The following is a 19,498-nucleotide window of genomic DNA, read 5'->3' as shown; positions in this document are numbered from 1 at the left end:
ACCACCTTTCTCTTTAGGTTCTACAATATAAGTGGTAGTGGAATTCTAGATAAGCCGGATTGCTAGGTGGATACAACGCCTTTGAGTACTCGTCAAATGACATTGGAGTTGTTCCGCGAAAGAAACCCTGCATAATCGCCGGGAACACTGCTGCTCTACCTCCTTCAAAGGAGCCTGAGAAAATGCTAAATCTACATCAAGGAGTTCTGTTCTTCATATCCTCTACTCATTTGGAGCAAAGGGGAGTAAAAGATGTCGGAGAACACATGTTTCCGCTACTATTCATCCAAAAGAAAAAGCCAAACCTCTGGGTTCCGGCTCCCAGCTTCCAGGTTCCGGCTCCCAGGTCTTTTGGGACCAAAGATGGGCCGTTGTCCGCAATTCGGACCCTCTTTGGGCTGTATCGAGATTTAAGCGTTTTTTCGATTTTGCTCGGGAAGTAGCCGTTGGTATAGGCATGGTTCTTCTAACGGAACCCTGTTTCTTCGCATAGCTGAGGCAGTTGGTGTTAATTTAACCGTAACCTGCTCTACTACGAAGAATAGGAAACTGTTCGAGAGACATAACCTTCTCAACTTCCCGAATACTTTCGACGATGTTTTTTAGACGGAAAATTGGTTTCGTATCCACGGACCCGAAGACTGAGTTATGGAAACTTCGGACGAAGATGCATGGTTATGGGATGGGACCGGGTTCGGAATGGTCCACGGAGAATTGGCTGCGCTCGCCGGGCGAGCTGATCCGTGCCACGGTCGAGCTCGTCGGGCGAGCTGGCCCATGTCACGGCCGAGCTCACCGGCGAGTCGACCGGCAACACAGTCATGCTCGCCGGGCGAGCTGGCTCGTGTCGCGGCCGAGCTCGCCGGGCGATCCGTTTCGGCTGTTCGTTTTCTCGGCTTTTGAATTTTTGACAGAGATTCGGTTTTTCTGAGGACTTTTGGACATCGCTTCCGTCGTGACCTATTTTGACCCCTACATTCCTCCGATTAACAAATTTCGACGGTGTGAATTCCGGTTCCCACAGGGACCGTATTCGGCCTCCCTAGGAGAGACTACTACCGGTACCTGTTGGGATTTCGCATTCTACAGAAGCCACTGTCAGACTTATTAAGTTTTGCTGGTGTGGATGAAAATCCAAGTGCAGACTTTACCACTCTCCACGTCTGGTCAAGCAGTCGAGTGCTCCCTGTATGTCACAGTACTTTGGTACTTTTATATAGCGTCCCCTGTATCATATAGCCTGGAGCGTTTTAATACAGGCACTTGCGCATATGATTTTTGGGGACCCCGATATCCCTTAGGCTATACAAGGGTTTTAGGTAGTATTGACAGTACTCAGGTTTGCGCAGACCCCTTCCTGCTTTATGTCTCATACCCATTTGTTTTCACGTGGAAATACCACGTATCAGTGAGGTTGAGCTGGGATTAGAACGTTTTGTGGAACCTGATCCATCCCTATATGCCCCTTTAAGTATTGTGGCTTTCCTACTACTTTTATAGTCGGAACTATTTCATTATATAAGCTTTGTGGTGGTCGAATCGCGGGCGATAACGATTGATCGAGAAATTTTGAAGAACGAGGTAGTCGAAGAATTGATCGTGAGTAAACTATGAGTCGAATAAGTTGATCGACCATAGGTAGAAGATGTCTTAGATTGATCAGACAGACGTTTTGGAAGCATAACATTTTTGGAAGCAAGCACGACGGAAAAACCTGAAATTGGACGAAAGCCTAATTTCGGTATTCTGTAATATTCTTCGAAGAGGCTGGAGGATCGGGAAATATTTTTAAGGGATATCAGAATTCATCTGGAGTCTTTTAAAATTATTTAGAGCATCAGAGCGGGAGCGGAAAAATATTCTAGATTGATCGCGGGACGAAAATTCACCAGAAGGGCCAAAATCGCGCAAATCGACCGAGAAGCTCGAGGTGGCTCTTTGCATGGGTTCAGAACGTAGTGTCAACTGTCCAGATAGCTGAGTGTCTATAGAATCTCGAGGTGTCACCGTGCATGGTAACAGTCCATGCCGCCTGACACATAGAAGCACGAGGTGGAGCGGCCAAGCACGAGATGTCGCGACGCATGCAACCGAAGCATGCTGATCGACATGTGTGAGGATGTTTGGCGCCTTGCATGTGTTCCAGTCATGCAGCCTGACATCTGGGAGGAGTGGTGGTGTCCTGCATGTGTCCTGGACATGCAGCCAGCCATGTGGAGCATGAGGTGCCACCGTGCATGCGTCCGGAGCCATGCGGAGCGCACACGGGCGGCCACCAACAATAATCTGATTGGCTGGTGTTTTCTATAAATACTCAGCCACCCCCTTCAGTTTCAGACATCCAGAACACACCAAAGCAAGTTCAAAACGTGGCTATAGAGAGAGAGAAAAAAAGAAAGTGGTCGATTTAAGAGTATGGTCGATTCTTAAGACCGATACTCCACCGAGAAGGCCAGTTTCGTCCAATCGATGATTCTCTATGATACGATTATAAGGTGGAAGATCTGTCTAAATCAATCCGTACATTACAGTCAGTTCCTTTGATGGTCAAGTGAAGGTGCTGTCCAGAGTTAGATCAGTTCCACGGGTTCAGATCAGTCGAAGTTCTGCTCGAGACTCCGCCAGGAAGTTCGAAGAACTGTCCAGAAGCTAAAGGAGGTTCTGTTCGAGTCCAGATCAGTACATCAAGACCTGTTAGTGTCTTCATGATCAAGCCGAGGCTTTGTCCAAGTCGAGTCCAGTCCAGTCCAGTCAAGTCGTCCGTCGGGTATTGGCCAAGTCCTCTCCGATCAACCAGCTGCTTCTCGCCTAGAACACTGTGAGTTGGCTTGTGTGAATTCCACTTGAAATTTAGGATAGATCGAGTTGCATACAGTTTAGAATGATCACGTTATTGCATGGTAGAGTCCTTAGGGTTATTTTATTTATGGAACCGGACTCAGTTTAGTAAGGGCTAAGCTGAGAAGAAATGGAATTAAGACTGAGATAATAACCTGACTAGGACTAGGATGCATCATGATTCATATTCTTGCGTGTTGATATGGTTGAGTGCAGGTTCCTGTTATCTTTAATGATAGTTTCATAGCAAGAGGCTGAACTATCTGGGTAACGGTTTGATTGAGTTGTTTAGTATTGATATTGTTGTTTAGTTGTTTAGTAGTTAGGCCATATAGGCCGGACTACTGGTACTATTGGTTAAGTCTTGTGGAGTCGAGTGTCTAGTTAGGATCTGGAACTTTATCATTACGTTAGGTTCTAGATTGAGTTTGTGTTGTGTGAGTGCTGCCGAAAGTATGTGCGTAACCCGCCCATACTAGGCTTGTTTAGGGGTGATTAGTGTTTCCTCGCCCTCGTATTCAGCGGGTTCAATGAAACCCCTTATTCTCTGGATCGGGAAGACTCAGAGAGACGAGATCATGGCCTATGGCTGAGTGCTTACACGATGGTGTAATGTGGCAGTGACCCGAAGGACTGTGGGCTGTCGCGCGGTGACCCGAAGGACTGTGGGCCGCGGTCGGTTGAAAGTTCCTTCTTCTGGCCTTTGTATTAGGAAGATAGGATATTGTCAATAGAGAGGAGGAACACGAAGTCACCAGGGACCAGGTTAGAGTGTTGTGTTAGAGTGTCGTAAGGGTTATGGAACCCTTGAGTTTGTGTAGCATCAATATACCGTGTTACGAGATAGATCGAGTCCTAGGTACTCATAGTATCTTATTATTATGATTGTGTTTGGTTGTTGATTGATTTGTTTGCAGGTTCTGACATTAAGTCATAAGTCTGGTTTAGGTAACAGATTAGGCTTGGTGTGTATTTGGTTAGTGTAGGCCTGATGTTGGCCGGTATGTGTTCGAGGGATTGTTTGTGAAGGGTGGTGGATATTAAAGCTAAGTGGTATCATTGGTTGGCCGATCATGTTCTTGTCTTATTGTTGGTCGACCGGCTAATGATACTTGTACAGTCTAAGTATCTAACACTACATGAGTACTGAACTCAGGTGTATATATGGTTAACTAGGGATTGGTTGTTGACTTGTTTGTCTTGCAGGTTCCCGTTACTTGAAGCTAAATCATGGCAGGAGGCCAAGTCTAACTTAGTAACGGTTTGCTTAGCCTTAGCTTTTATTGCATGCTAGGGCTAGATTGATTGTTATTTTGGGTTGTTTGGGTTAGAGTATAGGTTGCGGGTAGAGGCCGCCAGGTCACTAAGTAATAATAGATTACTCATTCAACTCCGTTGTCCTTTTTGCAGGTCGCTTTAGGTAAGGATGATCGGATAGCTTGGTGCTGGACGTTAGCACCGCCGGTGTAGATTTTCATGCCTTTTGTAAACGGTATTGTGAATTGTGCTATGTTGACTCGATTTGGCATTAGGCCGGGCCCAGTCTTGCGATATTCAATGTATGAATATTTCTTGAATCAATAAGGAAATTGTTTTTATATGCTCTTCATGAGTACTCGGATATTTGACTAGTCCGGTCTAACACAACGTTAGGTCGTGGTACGGGTTGAGAAGCCTTAGGCCTTGATCTTACGGAAAATGCTAACTCTTGGCCAGGTCGCAAAGCCTTTCGCCTTGATTTAGCGGGACAAGTTAGTGGATGAACTGGTCTAGGTCGTGGAGTAAATTTGTGACTCTGACCGGATCGTCCGTAGCCGTCACGTAGCGCCTCCGGACCATGGTGTTGGGTTGGACGGTCAGTCATGTTCTTGTTTGATTGTTAGCTCGCCGGTTGGCTCAATCATCTCCAACCCTGGGTGTTGGACGGTTTATCAGTCATGTTCTTGTTTGATTGTTGGCCGGTTGATCGACCATATTTCTAGGACGGTTCGGGGGTGTTGCATTCATCCTTTCATCGTCTGGGAATAGTCCGTCGGGGATCGAATACTCCAAGTGGTTTCTCTACTAGTTTTCGCCTAAGGCTTATCGGGTTCTCTTCTGACCTATGGGTCCTTGCATTGGTCGTAGGTTGAGCTTGCCCCAGGGATCCTATACTGATAGCTATTTTCTTCGGGACCTTGGGGGGGGGGGTTTAGAGATCTTCTGCCCCGACGTCATGGATGATCCTACTTCGAGGTGTGTGCCCCTCCTTTGGAAAGGCCAAGGCGTCGTAGGGGATTTAGGATTCCATGGACTGGGTCTGCGATCGTCTCCACCTAGTTGATTGAGGACTTCGAAAGCTTTCTGAGGTCTGATCCCTTCCAAGTGTACGCAGAAGATTTGTCTCCCGAGTGGTCCTTCACGGGGAAAATGAGGTATCTGATCCTGCTTCTTGGTACTCCTTATCTGGCCGGAGTTTTCTGGGTGCCGAGGTATCTGACAACATGTGGAGATGACACCTGCGGATCGTCGCCCTCTCCGAGATGGGGAATGATGCTTCTCTGGGCCAAATTTGCTGGAGCTTATGAGTTTAGCGCGGATCCTCGACCCTGAACTCTTCCTTGGGGTTATTGTCGCGGGGAACCGGTTCTCCAGATATGATGCTTCCTATCTGGGCCTTGAATCGAAAGGACTATGGGTTTTGACTACCTCCGAACTAGCTTAATTCGAATCCAAAAGAGACCATGCGAAGCGGTCGATGCTAAGCCGGGGAGAATTCCTCGGCCTCCTTCTCTCGTTATTAGTCTCTGGTCCCAATAGGTGTGGAGCTCAGGACCCATGTTGTATTTGCTATAAGACATTTGTCTTCCCCTTTAAGGTGGTCTGGTAGCAGGATCGAGAATTTTCTTGATCACCCCTGACAGCCTTGATGCCTCAGGGAGCAGGGAACTTCACCATTTGATGGAGTGTTGAGGGTACAGCTCCCATATCATGGATCCATGGTCTTCCCAAGATCATGTTGTAGGATGATTGGGAGTCAATGAGGAGGAACTTATTTGACATGTTGATTTCTTCAGCATAGACAGGAAGGACCACTTCACCGGCGGTTTGCTTCACCTCTCTGCTGAATCCCACGAGTGGGGTTGTCTTTCTAGTTAAGGCACTTTCATCCAACCCCAGGTCCTGATAGGCAGTCTGGAAGACGATGTTGCTGGAGCTTCCGTTATCTACTAGGATCCTCCTTACCAAGCAGTTTGCTACGGTAAGCGATACTACTAGAGCATCATGATGGGGAGCCAGGACTTTCTCTTCCTCCTTCGTTGTGAAGCTTATCTCGTCAGTTCCCAAGAGTAGTCGTTTTGATTTAGACGTCTCCAGACCAAGTTTGGCGTCTCGAGTGCTCTTCTTTGCAGCTGCATGGTTTATGCCGCTTATCTCCGAACCTCCGGATATGACATGGATCACTCGGCCCTGTTGAGGTGGTGACGCGGGTTTGGTTTCAGCAGATTTCCTGGCTGTCTCCTTGCTTAGGAGGTTCTTTGCCTTTTCCCAGAGGAACTCCCGAAGGTATCCCTTTTGGAGTAGTTCGTTGACTTCGATCTTCAATGCGACGCAATCTTCCGTCTTGTAACCATGGTCACGATGGAACTCACACCAGAGGTCGGGATTCCGGAAGGAATCGGGTGCCCTCATCTTCGAGGGCAATTTAACCTATTGACCCATCCACCTTAGGGTGTTGATTAGCTCTGGTTGGGATACAGACAAGTGTGCGATATCTGGCAAGGTAGACACTGACATCCCTTCCGCTCTCTCGAGTGGACGGCTCTGGTTAGGAGGTTCTTCGCCTTTTCTGAGAGGAACTCCCGAAGGTATCCCTTTTGGAGTAGTTCGTTGACTTCGATCTTCAATGCGACGCAATCATCCGTCTTGTGACCATGGTCACGTTGGAACTCACACAAGAGGTTGGGGTTCTGGAAGGAATCGGGTACCCTCATCTTCGGTGGCCATTTAACCTGTTGACCCATCTGCCTTAGGGCGTTGATTAGCTCTGGTTGGGATACAGACAAGTGTGAGATATCTGGCCAGTTAGACACCGACATCCCTTCCGCTCTCTCGGTGGACGGCTCATGTACCTGCCCCCTTGGTCTTTTATGGGTTTCTGGGAGGACCTCTCGTCTCGATCTCTCTCGTCTTGCCTGGTTGCTTGTTTCTGCTGAGTCCTAGCGCGGGTTGTGACGTCTTCCTCCCATTTTACCTGGGCCCAGGCTCGGGATAATACGTCTTCCATAGTTTTACACTGATACTTGGTCAGTTCCTTGTAGAGATCCATGTCTGGGAGCAGGCCTCTTTTGAAGGCTGAGATTGCTGTGGTGACGTTGCATTCAGGAATCGATACCTTTTCCTGATTGAACCAATCTATGTAATCGCGAAGGGGTTCGACCTGATGCTGGAGGATTTCATAGAGGCTGTCCGAGGTTTTCTCCATGTTCCGGCTACTTGCGAACTGCTCCACGAACCCATCGCTGAGAGTTGCAATCGAAGATATGGATCCGATAGGTAGATTAATGTACCATTGAAACGCGGGTCCGATCAGGGTTGAGCCGAATCCCTTACACATGGTGGCATCGCGGGACTCCCTTGGGAGTGCTACAGCTAGCATTCTTGTTTGTACTGAGCGATGTGGTCGTCTGGGTCCCCGGTGCGGTCATACATCTTTATGTTGGGGAAGGAGAATTTTCTCGGCATCTCGATCAGGGTGATGTTGTCTGTGAAAGGAGTATCGGCATAAGAACCAGGATTACTTTTCCGAATCGGAGGTGCCACCCAGGGGAGCCTTTCTACCATAGATTGCATGGCGTCGAGCTTCTTGGAGAATATCTGGTCCAGATAGGTGGTCAATGAGGACTGCAATGCCGCGGCTCCTTCGGCTGTTTCCTTCTCGGAGTCTGGCTCGGAGTTGTTGGATATTATTTCATGCACTCATGTGTCTCCAGCTTTTTCTCCTGATGCCCCGGCTTCACCTGAAGGCTGTTGTGCGGTACCTCCTGCGGTGTTGGGTGTGTCCAGGCTCGGAATGGATCGGACCTGTGTGCGGAAGAGGCACTTCTTGTTGCTTGCAATGTTGAGGGCTTGATTCTTGTCTCGGAGAACAAGGTTTTCAGATTCGAGCTGAGTAAGCTTCTCAGCACTTTGCTCCAGCTGCTTCGAATGCTCATCTAGCTTTTCCTCCAGGCATTGAACTACGGAGGAAAGCACAAGATTCTCGGTAGCTTCCCGAGCCTAGTGCAAGTCGGTTACCTGGCTTTGTAATCCGTCGAGTTGCCTTTGTAGCTCGGCTTCTCTTGGAGTAGATTCTGAAGGGTTGTCTTGCTCATCCCCCGCCATCGTCACGTAGTTTAGATTAGTCCCCTCCTTCTAGCGCCAAACTGTTAGGGGATTTTTGTGTAGAATCTTTTAGAGTACCACAGAACGATGGATAAGCTGGTTTTATTAGAGGATTAGTAGGTATTTCGTAGGGATTCGAGAGTAGTGAAAAAGAAAGAGACTTGAAGAGATCTTTATTGAATAGAACAAGCAAGGATTACAAGTATTTTTGGTATGAACCCTAACCCTAGCCGTCTAAGTATCATCTCTGAGCCTCAAAGTGTCGATCCCTTGTTCTAGGGTTTGGGTTCCCCATATGTAGTCGTCTATAGGTCGATTGATGTAGATGGAAGTCTTCCATATTCGGAAATATGGAAGGTTCTCCTTATCAGCAATTTGCCTTTTCTTCGAGCTGGAGGCGGTTCCTGGAGCCGATACCGGGGTACTTGATACTGGGGCTCCTGAGCGTTCCTAAAACGGGGACCCAGAGGTCTGGGTCCTGCCTGGGGTCTGGAGGAAAGTAGTACATGAGTATTTTTCCCCAACACCAAGTACTTGGAGAACTCCATGGCTTTTCCATCGGGGTGCATGAGATTTTATACTCTTATTACTTTGCTCCTTTGGCGAACAAAGACGAGTTCTACCACCTTCGATCCCGTGATGGTGCCCCTCTGGTCGAGGAACCTTCGAGGGGTGTCAGGGGTAGTCACCCCTTCGGGGATGGCTGGAACAGCCGGTACGTGTTCGTGAAGATTCAGGAGCCGGTGGGTTACCCTACGTCTTGGCGTACCGTGGGTAAGTTCTTCTTACGAGTTTTGAATTTTACCATCCTTTCGGGATCTTGATCCTGACATTTTAGCTTTTGCTTTGTCAGATGTATCTCGCCCGGTTTCCTTCGCTGGAGAAGCAGTGGTGAAGCTTATAATGGGAATTCCTCGGCGATTCCGCTGGGTGACCTTTCTGGTGAGCAGGGAAGCCTTGCGTCATAGTCGCGTTTGGGGTAAGCCTTCCCTATCTATCTGATAGGACTCTGTCTTGTTTTGTTTCTCATTATATATATATATATATATATATATATATATATATATATATAAGGTCTCCGGTATCGGTTGTCTATGACGAGTATCAGAAGGTTAAAGCGCGGAAGCGGTGTCTTTCTTATACTCCTCCACCAAGACTAGCGAGGGGTGCTTTATCGGCTGAGGGTCTATCTTCCATCTCGTCAACAAGCACCGAGATTATGTCTAACCGAAACCTTCTGGTAGATGCTCATCGAGGATTAACTAGCGAGGCACTCCTTCTCCGAAGATTGATAGGTTGATCATGTGTTCTTTAGGCCGAAGGGCATAACCTTGTAGCAATATATCCCTCTGGACGTCATGAAAGATGTTCTCTCCTGGTCTTCCGGATGCATAAGTATCTGATTGTTGCCGGAAACGCGTCAATGAAGCTCATCAGCTGGTGCCCCGCGGTGGTGTCTTCCCACTTGTCGATATAAGGTAGTGGGAAGGGGTCCTTTTGACATGATTTGTTGAGATCCGTGAAGTTGATGCACTCTACACATCTCGTTATTTTTCTTGACCACGACGATGTTAGCTAGCCAATCTGGGTACTGAACCTCATGAATGAACCCCGTGTCGAGCAGGCTCTTCACTTCATTGTTGATGATCGCGTCTCTCTCGGGGGCAAACTTCCTTCTCTTTTGTCTGGCGGGTTGATGTAAGGGGTCCACCTGCAGCTTGTGCATGATGATTTCCGGATCGATCCCAGGCATTTCTGCGTGGGACCAAGCGAAGCAGTCGGTGTTAGACCTGAGGAAGTCTATCAGTCTTCCTCTTAATCCTTTGGTCAGCTTGGAACAGATCTTGAGATGCCGGGTCTTATCTCCTTCGACTAATAGCACGTCATCCATTTCATCTACCTCTGGTTCCTCGGTGTGATGAGCCGGAGGCTTGCTCTGTAATTGCTATAAGATCTTGGTATTTCCTTTCAGCGTGGTCTGGTAGCAGGAGCGGGAATATTCCAGATCCCTTCTAATCACGTTTATTCCCAGAGTGTAGGGAATTTCACCATTTGGTGAAGAGTCGAGGGGACGCCCCCCCATGTGTTGGGTTGGATAGTCAGTCATGTTCTTGTTTGATTGTTGGCTCGCCGGTTGGCTCAATCATCTGCAATCCTGGGTGTTGGATGGTTTATCGGTCATGTTCTTGTTTGATTGTTGGCCGGTTGATCGACCCAATCATCTGCAATCCTGGGTGTTGGATGGTTTATCGGTCATGTTCTTGTTTGATTGTTGGCTCGCCGGTTGGCTCAATCATCTGCAATCCTGGGTGTTGGATGGTTTATCGGTCATGTTCTTGTTTGATTGTTGGCTCGCCGGTTGGCTCAATCATCTGCAATCCTGGGTGTTGGATGGTTTATCGGTCATGTTCTTGTTTGATTGTTGGCCGGTTGATCGACCATATTTCTAGGAAGGTTCGGGGGTGTTACATTCATCCTTTCATTGTCAAGGGAATAGTCCGTCGGGGATCGAATACTCCAAGTGGTTTCTCTACTAGTTTTCTCCTAGGGCTTATCGGGTTCTCTTCTGACCTATGGGTCCTTGCATTACTCGTAGGTTGAGCTTGCCCCAGGGATCCTATACTGATAGCTCTTTTCTTTGGGACCTTGGGGGGGGGGGGGGTTTAGAGATCTTCTGCCCCGACGTCATGGATGATCCTACTTCGAGGTGTGTTCCCCTCCTTTGGAGAGGCCAAGGTGTCGTAGGGGATTTAGGATTCCTTGGACTGGGTCTGTGATCGTCTCCACCTAGTTGATTGAGGACTTCGAAAGCTTTCTGAGGTCTGATCCCTTCCGAGTGTACACAGAAGATTTGTCTCCCGAGTGGTCTTTTACGGGGAAAATGAGGTATCTGATCCTGCTTCTTGGTACTCCTTATCTGGCCAGAGTTTTCGGGGTGCCGAGGTATCTGACAACATGTGGAAATGACACCTGCGGATCGTCGCCCTCTCCGAGCTGGGGAATGATGCTTCTCTGGGCCGAATTTGCTGGAGCTTATGAGTTTAGCGCAGATCCTCGACCTTGAACTCTTCCTTGGGGTTATCGTTGCGGGGAACAGGTTCTCCAGATATGATGCTTCGTATGTGGGCCTTGAATCGAAAGGACTCTGGGTTTTGACTACCTCCGAACTACCTCAATTCGAATCCAAAAGAGACCATGCGAAGCGGTTGATGCAAAGCCGGAGAGAATTCCTCGGCCTCCTACTCTCGTTTCTAACTAGTCGCGTACCTTTCCTGCTATTAGTCTCTGGTCCCAATAAGTGTAGAGCTCAGGACCCATGCTGTATTTGCTATAAGACATTTGTCTTCCCCTTTAAGGTGGTCTGGTAGCAGGATCGAGAATTTTCTTGATCACCCCTGACAGCCTTGATGCTCAAGGGAGTAGGGAACTTCACCATTTGATGGAGTGTTGAGGGGACAGCTCCCATATCATGGATCCATGGTCTTCTCAAGATCATGTTCTAGGATGATTGGCAATCAACGAGGAGGAACTTATTTGACATGTTGATTTCTTCAGCATAGACTGGAAGGACAACTTCACCGGCGGTTTGCTTCACCTCTTCGCTGAATCCCACGAGTGGGGTTGTCTTTCTAGTTAAGGCACTTTAATCCAACCCCAGGTCCTGATAGGCAGTCTGGAAGACGATGTTGCTGGAGCTTCCGTTATCTACTAGGATCCTCCTTACCAAGCAGTTTGCTACGGTAAGCGATACTACTAGAGCGTTATGATGGGGAGCCAGGACCTTCTCTTGCTCCTTCGTCGTGAAGCTTATCTCGTCTGTTCCCATGAGTAGTCGTGTTGATTTAGACGTCTCCAGACCAAGTTTGGCGTTTCGAGTGCTTTTCTTTGCAGCTGCATGGTTTATGCCGCTTATCTCCGAACCTCCGGATATGACATGGATCACTTGGTCCAGTCGAGGCGGTGACGCGGGTTTGGTTTCAGTAGATTTCCTGGCTGTCTCCTTGCTTAGGAGGTTCTTCGCCTTTTCCCAGAGGAACTCCCGAAGGTATCCCTTCTGGAGTAGTTCGTTGACTTCGATCTTCAATGCGACGCAATCTTCCGTCTTGTAACCATGGTCATGACGGAACTCACACCAGAGCTCGGGGTTCCGGAAGGAATCGGGTGCCCTCATCTTCGAGGGCAATTTAACCTGTTGACCCATCTACCTTAGGGCGTTGATTAGCTCTGGTTGGGATACAGACAAGTGTGAGATATCTGGCAAGGTAGACACTGACATCCCTTCTGCTCTCTCGAGTGGATGGCTCTGGTTATTAGGTTCTTCGCCTTTTCTGAGAGGAACTCCCAAAGGTATCCCTTCTGGAGTAGTTCGTTTACTTCGATCTTCAATGCGATGCAATCATCCGTCTTGTGACCATGGTCACGATGGAACTCACACAAGAGGTCGGGGTTCTGGAAGGAATCAGGTGCCCTCATCTTCGGTGGCCATTTAACCTGTTGACCCATCTACCTTAGGGCGTTGATTAGCTCTGGTTGGGATACAGACAAGTGTGAGATATCTGGCCAGTTAGACACCGACATCCCTTCCGCTCTCTCGAGTGGACGGCTCATGTACCTGCCCCGGTTCCTGCCCCTTTGGTCTTTTCTGGGTTTCTGGGAGGACCTCTCGTCTCGATCGCTCTCATCTTGCCTTGTTGCTTGTTTCTGCTGTGTCCTAGCGCGGGTTGCGACGTCTTTCTCCCATTTTCCTGGGCCCAGGCTCGGGATAATACGTATTCCATAGTTTTACACTGATACTTGGTCAGTTCCTTGTAGAGATCCCTGTCTTGGAGCAGGCCTCTTTTGAAGGCTGAGATTGCTGTGGTGACGTTGCATTCAGGAATCGATACCTTTTCCTGATTGAAGTGAGCTATGTAATCACGAAGGGGTTCGACCTGATGCTGGAGGATTTCATAGAGGCTGTCCGAGGTTTTCTCCAGGTTCCGGCTACTTGCGAACTGCTCCACGAACCCATCGCTGAGAGTTGCAAACGAAGATATGGATCCGATAGGTAGATTAATGTACCATTGCAACGCGGGTCCGATCAGGGTTGAGCAGAATCCCTTACACATGGTGGCCTCGCGGGACTCCCTTGGGAGTGTTACAACTAGCATCCTTTGTTTGTACTGAGCGATGTGGTCGTCTTGGTCGCCGGTGCGGTCATATATCTTTATGTTGGGGAAGGAGAACTTTCTCAGCATCCCGATCAGGGCAATATTATCTGTGAAAGGAGTATCGGCATAAGAACCAGGATTACTTTTCCGAATCGGAGGTGCCACCCCGGGGAGCCTTTCTACCATAGATTGCATGGCGTCGAGCTTCTTGGAGAATATCTGGTCCAGATAGGTGGTCAATGAGGACTGCAATGCCGCGGCTCCTTTGGATGTTTCCTTCTCGGAGTCTGGCTCGGAGTTGCTGGATATTGTTTCATGCACTCGCGTATCTCCAGCTTTTTCCCCTGATGCCCCTGCTTCACCTGAAGGCTGTTGAGCGGTACCTCCTGCGGTGTTGGGTGTGTCCAGGCTCTGCAAGGATCAGACCTGTGTGCGGAAGCAGCGCTTCTTGTTGCTTGCCATGTTGAGGGCTTGATTCTTGTCTCCGAGAACAAGGTTTTCAGATTCGAGCTGAGTAAGCTTCTCAGCACTTTGCTCCTGCTGCTTCGAATGCTCATCTAGCTTTTCCTTCAGGCATTGAACTTCAGAGGAAAGTTCAAGGTTCTCGGTAGCTTCCCGAGCCTTGTGCAAGTCGGTTACCTGGCTTTGTAATCCGTCGAGTTGCCTTTGTAGCTCGGCTTCTCTTGGAGTAGATTCTGACGGGTTGTCTTGCTCATCCACCGCCATCGTCACGTAGTTTAGATTAGTCCCCTCCTTCTAGCGCCAAACTGTTAGGGGATTTTTGTGTAGGATCTTTTAAAGTACCACGGAACGATGGATAAGCTGGTTTTATTAGAGGATTAGTAGGTATTTCGTAGGGATTCGAGAGTAGTGAAAAAGAAAGAGACTTGAAGAGATCTTTATTGAATAGAACAAGCAAGGATTACAAGTATTCTTGGTATGAACCCTAACCCTAGCCGTCTAAGTATCATCTCTGAGCCTCAAAGTGTCGATCCCTTGTTCTGGGGTTTGGGTTCCCCATATGTAGTCGTCTATAGGTCGATTGATGTAGATGGAAGTCTTCCATATTCGGAAATGTGGAAGGTTCTCCTTATCAGCAATTTGCCTTTTCTTCGAGCTGGAGGCGGTTCCTGGAACCGATACCGAGGTTCCTGATACTGGGGCTCCTGAGCGTTCCTAAAACGGGGACCCGGAGGTCTAGGTCCTGCCTGGGGTCTGGAGGAAAGTAGTACATGAGTATTTTTCCCCAACACCAAGTACTTGGAGAACTCCATGGCTTTTCCATCGGGGTGCATGAGATTTTATACTCTTATTACTTTGCTCCTTCGGCGGACAAAGACGAGTTCTATCACCTTCGATCCCGTGATGGTGCCCCTCTGGTCGAGGAACCTTCGAGGGGTGTCAGGGGTAGTCACCCCTTCGGGGATGGCTGGAACAGCCGGTACGTGTTCGTGAAGATTCAGGAGCCGGTGGGTTACCCTACGTCTTGGCGTACCGTGGGTAAGTTCTTCTTACGAGTTTTGAATTTTACCATCCTTTCGGGATCTTGATCCTAACATTTTAGCTTTTGCTTTGTCAGATTTGTCTCGCCCTGTTTCCTTTGCTGGAGAAGCAGTGGCGACGCTTATAATGGGAATTCCTCGGCGATCCGCTGGGTGACCTTTCTGGTGAGCAGGGAGGCCTTGCGTCATAGTCGCGTTTGGGGTAAGCCTTCCCTTTCTAACTGATAAGACTCTGTCTTGTTTTGTTTCTCATGATATATATATATATATATATATATTTATTTTTGTTTCAGGGAACGTGACAAGGTCTCCGGTATCGGTTGTCTATGACGAGTATCAGAAGGTTAAAGCGCGGAAGCGGTGTCTTTCTTATACTCCTCCACCAAGACTAGCGAGGGCTGCTTTATCGGCTGAGGGTCTATCTTCCATCTCGTCAACAAGCACCGAGATTATGTCTAACCGGAACCTTCTGGTAGATGCTCATCGAAGTTTGACTAGCGAGGCACTCCTTCTCCAAAGATTGATAAGTTGATCATGCGTTCTTTAGGCCGAAGGGCATAACCTTGTACAATAGATCCCTCTGGTCGTCATGAAGGATGTTCTCTCCTGGTCTTCCGGATGCATAGGTATCTGATTGTTGCCGGAAACGCGTCCATGAAGCTCATCATCTGGTGCCCCGCAGTGGTGTCCACCTACTTGTCGATATAAGGTAGTGGGAAGGGGTCCTTTTGACATGATTTGTTGAGATCCGTGAAGTTGATGCACTCTACACGTCCCGTTATTTTTCTTGACCACGACGACGTTGGCTAACCACTCTGGGTACTGAACTTCATGAATGAACCCTGCGCCGAGCAGGCTCTTCACTTCATCGTTGATGATCGTGTCTCTCTCGGGGGCAAACTTCCTTCTCTTTTGTCTGGCGGGTTGATGTAAGGGGTCCACCTGCAGCTTGTGCATGATGATTTCTGGATCGATCCCAGGCATATCTGCGTGGGACCAAGCGAAACAGTCGGAGTTAGACCTGAGGAGGTCTATCAGTCTTCTTCTCAATCCTTCGGGCAGCTTGGAACAGATCTTGAGATGCCGGGTCTTATCTCCTTCGGCTAATGGCATGTCATCCATTTCATCTACCTCCGGTTCCTCCGTGTGATGAGCCGGAGGCTTTCTCTGTAATTGCTATAAGACCTTGGTATTTCCTTTCAGCGTGGTCTGGTAGTAGGAGCGGGAATATTCCAGATCCCTTCTAATCACGTTTATTCCCCAGAGTGTAGGGAATTTCACCATTTGGTGAAGAGTCGAGGGGACGGCCCCCATGTGTTGAGTTGGACGGTCAGTCATGTTCTTGTTTGATTGTTGGCTCGCCGGTTGGCTCAATCATCTGCAATCCTGGGTGTTGGATGGTTTATCGGTCATGTTCTTGTTTGATTGTTGGCCGGTTGATCGACCATATTTCTAGGAAGGTTCGGGGGTGTTACATTCATCCTTTCATCGTCTGGGGAATAGTCCGTCGGGGATCGAATACTCCAATTGGTTTCTCTACTAGTTTTCTCCTAGGGCTTATCGGGTTCTCTTCTGATCCTTTGGAAAGGCCAAGGTGTCGTAGGGGATTTAGGATTCCTAGGACTGGGTCTGCGATCGTCTCCACCTAGTTGATTGAGGACTTCGAAAGCTCTCTGAGGTCTGATCCCTTCCGAGTGTATGCAGAAGATTTGTCTCTCGAGTGGTCCTTTACGGGGATAATGAGGTATCTGATCCTGCTTCTTGGTACTCCTTATCTGGCCGGAGTTTTCGGGGTGCCGAGGTAACTGACAACATGTGGAGATGATACCTGCGGATCATCGCCCTCTCCGAGCTGGGGAATAATGCTTCTCTGGGCCGAATTTGCTGGAGCTTATGAGTTTAGCGCGGATCCTCGACTCTGAACTCTTCCTTGGGGTTATCGTCGCGGGGAACCGGTTCTCCAGATATGATGCTTCGTATCTGGGCCTTGAATCGAAAGGACTATGGGTTTTGACTACCTCCGAACTAGCTTAATTCAAATCCAAAAGAGACCATGCGAAGCGGTCGATGCTAAACCGGGGAGAATTCCTCGGCCTCCTTCTCTCGTTTCTAACTCGTCGCGTACCTTTCCTGTTGTTAGTCTCTGGTCCCAATAGGTGTGGAGCTCAGGACCCATGTTGTATTTGCTATAAGACATTTGTCTTCCCCTTTAAGGTGGTCTGGTAGCAGGATCGAGAATTTTCTTGATCACCCCTGACAGCCTTGATGCCTCAGGGAGTAGGGAACTTCACCATTTGATGGAGTGTTGAGGGGACAGCTCCCATATCATGGATCCATGGTCTTCCCAAGATCATGTTGTAGGATGATTGGCAAGCAACGAGGAGGAACTTATTTGACATGTTGATTTCTTCAGCATAGACTGGAAGGACCACTTTACCGGCGGTTTGCTTCACCTCTCCGCTGAATCCCACGAGTGGGGTTGTCTTTCTAGTTAAGGCACTTTCATCCAACCCCAGGTCCTGATAGGCGGTCTGTAAGACGATGTTCCTGGAGCTTCCATTATCTACTAGGATCCTCCTTACCAAGCAGTTTGCTACGGTAAGCGATACTACTAGAGCGTCATGATGGGGAGCCAGGACCTTCTCTTGCTCCTTCGTCGTGAAGCTTATCTCGTCTGTTCCCAAGAGTAGTTTTGATTTAGACGTCTCTAGACCAAGTTTGGCGTTTCGAGTGCTCTTCTTTGCAGCTGCATGGCATATGCCGCTTATCTCCGAACCTCCCGATATGACATGGATCACTCGGTCCTGTCGAGGTGGTGACGCGGGTTTGGTTTCAGCAGATTTCCTGGCTGTCTCCTTGCTTAGGAGGTTCTTCGCCTTTTCTGAGAGGAACTCCCGAAGGTATCCCTTATGGAGTAGGTCGTTGACTTCGATCTTCAATGCGATGCAATCTTCCGTCTTGTAACCATGGTCACGATGGAACTCACACCAGAGGTCGGGGTTCCGGAAGGAATCGGGTACCCTTATCTTCGAGGGCAATTTAACCTGTTGACCCATCTACCTTAGGGCGTTGATTAGCTCTGGTTGGGATACAGACAAGTGTGAGATATCTGGCAAGGTAGACACTGACATCCCTTCCGCTCTCTCGAGTGGACGGCTCTGGTTAGGAGGTTCTTCGCCTTTTCTGAGATATTTGGCCCGTTTGGTCACAGCCAACTTGAAGCCCAAGTCTTCACCATTTTACAAGATTACCCCTGACGAGTTTTACCCTAATTATAAAAGCTTTGCCGCCATGTTAGAGGGAAAGTGTGCTTTTCTAGTTTTATTATTTTCACAGCAAAGGTTTTAGGATTTTGATAGATTGGAGAGAAGATCCAAAGTTATAAATTGTGATTGGAACTCTATTAATATCTATTTACTATTCTAATGAAGTTTTTATACTTAACTGCTGTTATGAATTGCTTAGCCATGTCTGAGTAGTTCTATTGTTAGATTTTAGGGTTTAAATAGGTTAGCAAGGATTAGCCCCAACTATAGATTGCTGAGTTGTGCTAATCATCTTTAGGATTGTTCATTAATGCATGTGTCTAGATTAGCTACCTAGAACCTGCCCTTGGATTTAATCGATAAAAGCGAAAGCTTTATTGTTATCCTGAAAACATTCTTGCTATGAGCAAGGCGAGAGCTGATCTAGTGAGCTTAGTAAGCTATTATTCAACCCGCGCATAAAGCTTGACTAGAGCGCGTCTATGGATATCACACATGAATAATCGATCGACGGAGCAAAAGGTGTATCGATCGATATCCCTATAGGATTATTGATCGACACTTTCTATTGATCAAAAAAATATGACAGTTGAGATTAATAGATCTAGTTAATAGAAAAGGCCCCCCTTTCGGATCTCAGAATGGGGACCGTCATCAAAGAAACGAGAGCAGAGCCTTCTCAGGGGCGCCATCGGAACCGCTTCACTATCAGCCTCCCGAACATCCCCCCAAGATGGAACGGGGGATGAGAAAGGATCGGTGAAAGGACGACGCGGCCTTGTACGACCACCAACGAGCGAGGATGGAAACAAGTGCAGATCGGGATTCATCTTTCTCAGCTAAGAATCAGCGCAAGAGTTGGGTTGAGGCCAGCTAGGAGGTATCATGAATCTCTATTTATATCAGGGTCGTTCCCTTTTCCGCGGGATCAGAAAAGGAAATAAGGATGTTTCCAAATATCTTGAAGAATCTCTGACGTAAAGAATAAGCGGCGAAAAGGAAACCCGATCTCTGCAAAAAAAAAAAAAAAAAGAAAGGGAAAACCTTTCCTACAAAAAGGAAAGTGCATGCTTTTGAAAGAATAAAAAGAGCATCTAGTATCGTCAACCGTACGGGCTCCAGCCCCCCGATCTATCCTCTTCACATCAGTGCATATAGCTCCTCTTCATAAAACATCCGGTCCGCCGTCTCCAAGACATCATCAGGAGACCAGAGCTTCTCCATCTTCGACAAGAATCAGCGGTCCAAGTAGCACCAGACCCACGTCTGATATAGGGGAAACTGATCCTCCCCCAGGTTGAGAGTACGGTTTCGACCGGAATGGAACCCATGATCGCAGGACTACTGGAGCGATGTCCTGCCTGAGGGAAGCCTGCTG

At 48.2% G+C, this 19,498-nt stretch overlaps 5 protein-coding genes across 5 annotated transcripts; all 5 read right to left on the bottom strand.

Moving 5' to 3' along the window:
* Positions 1–5,751: 5,751 nt before the first annotated feature.
* LOC106302370 lies at positions 5,752–6,510 on the bottom strand. The gene has a single exon (XM_013738894.1). The coding sequence runs from the start codon at positions 6,508–6,510 to the stop codon at positions 5,752–5,754; it is 759 nt and encodes a 252-aa protein (XP_013594348.1).
* Positions 6,511–6,557: 47 nt separating this feature from the next.
* On the bottom strand, positions 6,558–7,435 carry LOC106302369. The gene is made up of 2 exons (XM_013738893.1): positions 7,073–7,435; positions 6,558–6,950 (listed from the first exon to the last, which is right to left on the bottom strand). Exons 1-2 carry the CDS (start codon positions 7,433–7,435, stop codon positions 6,558–6,560), a joined length of 756 nt encoding a protein of 251 aa, XP_013594347.1.
* A 4,410-nt stretch (positions 7,436–11,845) lies between these two features.
* LOC106302368 lies at positions 11,846–12,403 on the bottom strand. Its single transcript, XM_013738892.1, has one exon. The coding sequence runs from the start codon at positions 12,401–12,403 to the stop codon at positions 11,846–11,848; it is 558 nt and encodes a 185-aa protein (XP_013594346.1).
* Positions 12,404–12,806: 403 nt separating this feature from the next.
* Positions 12,807–14,078, bottom strand: LOC106302367. The gene is made up of 2 exons (XM_013738891.1): positions 13,812–14,078; positions 12,807–13,763 (listed from the first exon to the last, which is right to left on the bottom strand). The coding sequence occupies exons 1-2, from the start codon at positions 14,076–14,078 to the stop codon at positions 12,807–12,809; spliced, it is 1,224 nt and encodes a 407-aa protein (XP_013594345.1).
* Positions 14,079–17,124: 3,046 nt separating this feature from the next.
* LOC106302366 lies at positions 17,125–17,910 on the bottom strand. The gene has a single exon (XM_013738890.1). The coding sequence runs from the start codon at positions 17,908–17,910 to the stop codon at positions 17,125–17,127; it is 786 nt and encodes a 261-aa protein (XP_013594344.1).
* Positions 17,911–19,498: the final 1,588 nt, after the last annotated feature.

Source organism: Brassica oleracea, chromosome C7, assembly GCF_000695525.1.
Source record: "Brassica oleracea var. oleracea cultivar TO1000 chromosome C7, BOL, whole genome shotgun sequence".
Classification (NCBI taxonomy): domain Eukaryota; kingdom Viridiplantae; phylum Streptophyta; class Magnoliopsida; order Brassicales; family Brassicaceae; genus Brassica; species Brassica oleracea.
The sequence above is the reverse complement of the archived record's forward strand: the minus strand, read 5'-3'. Positions and strand labels throughout refer to the sequence as shown.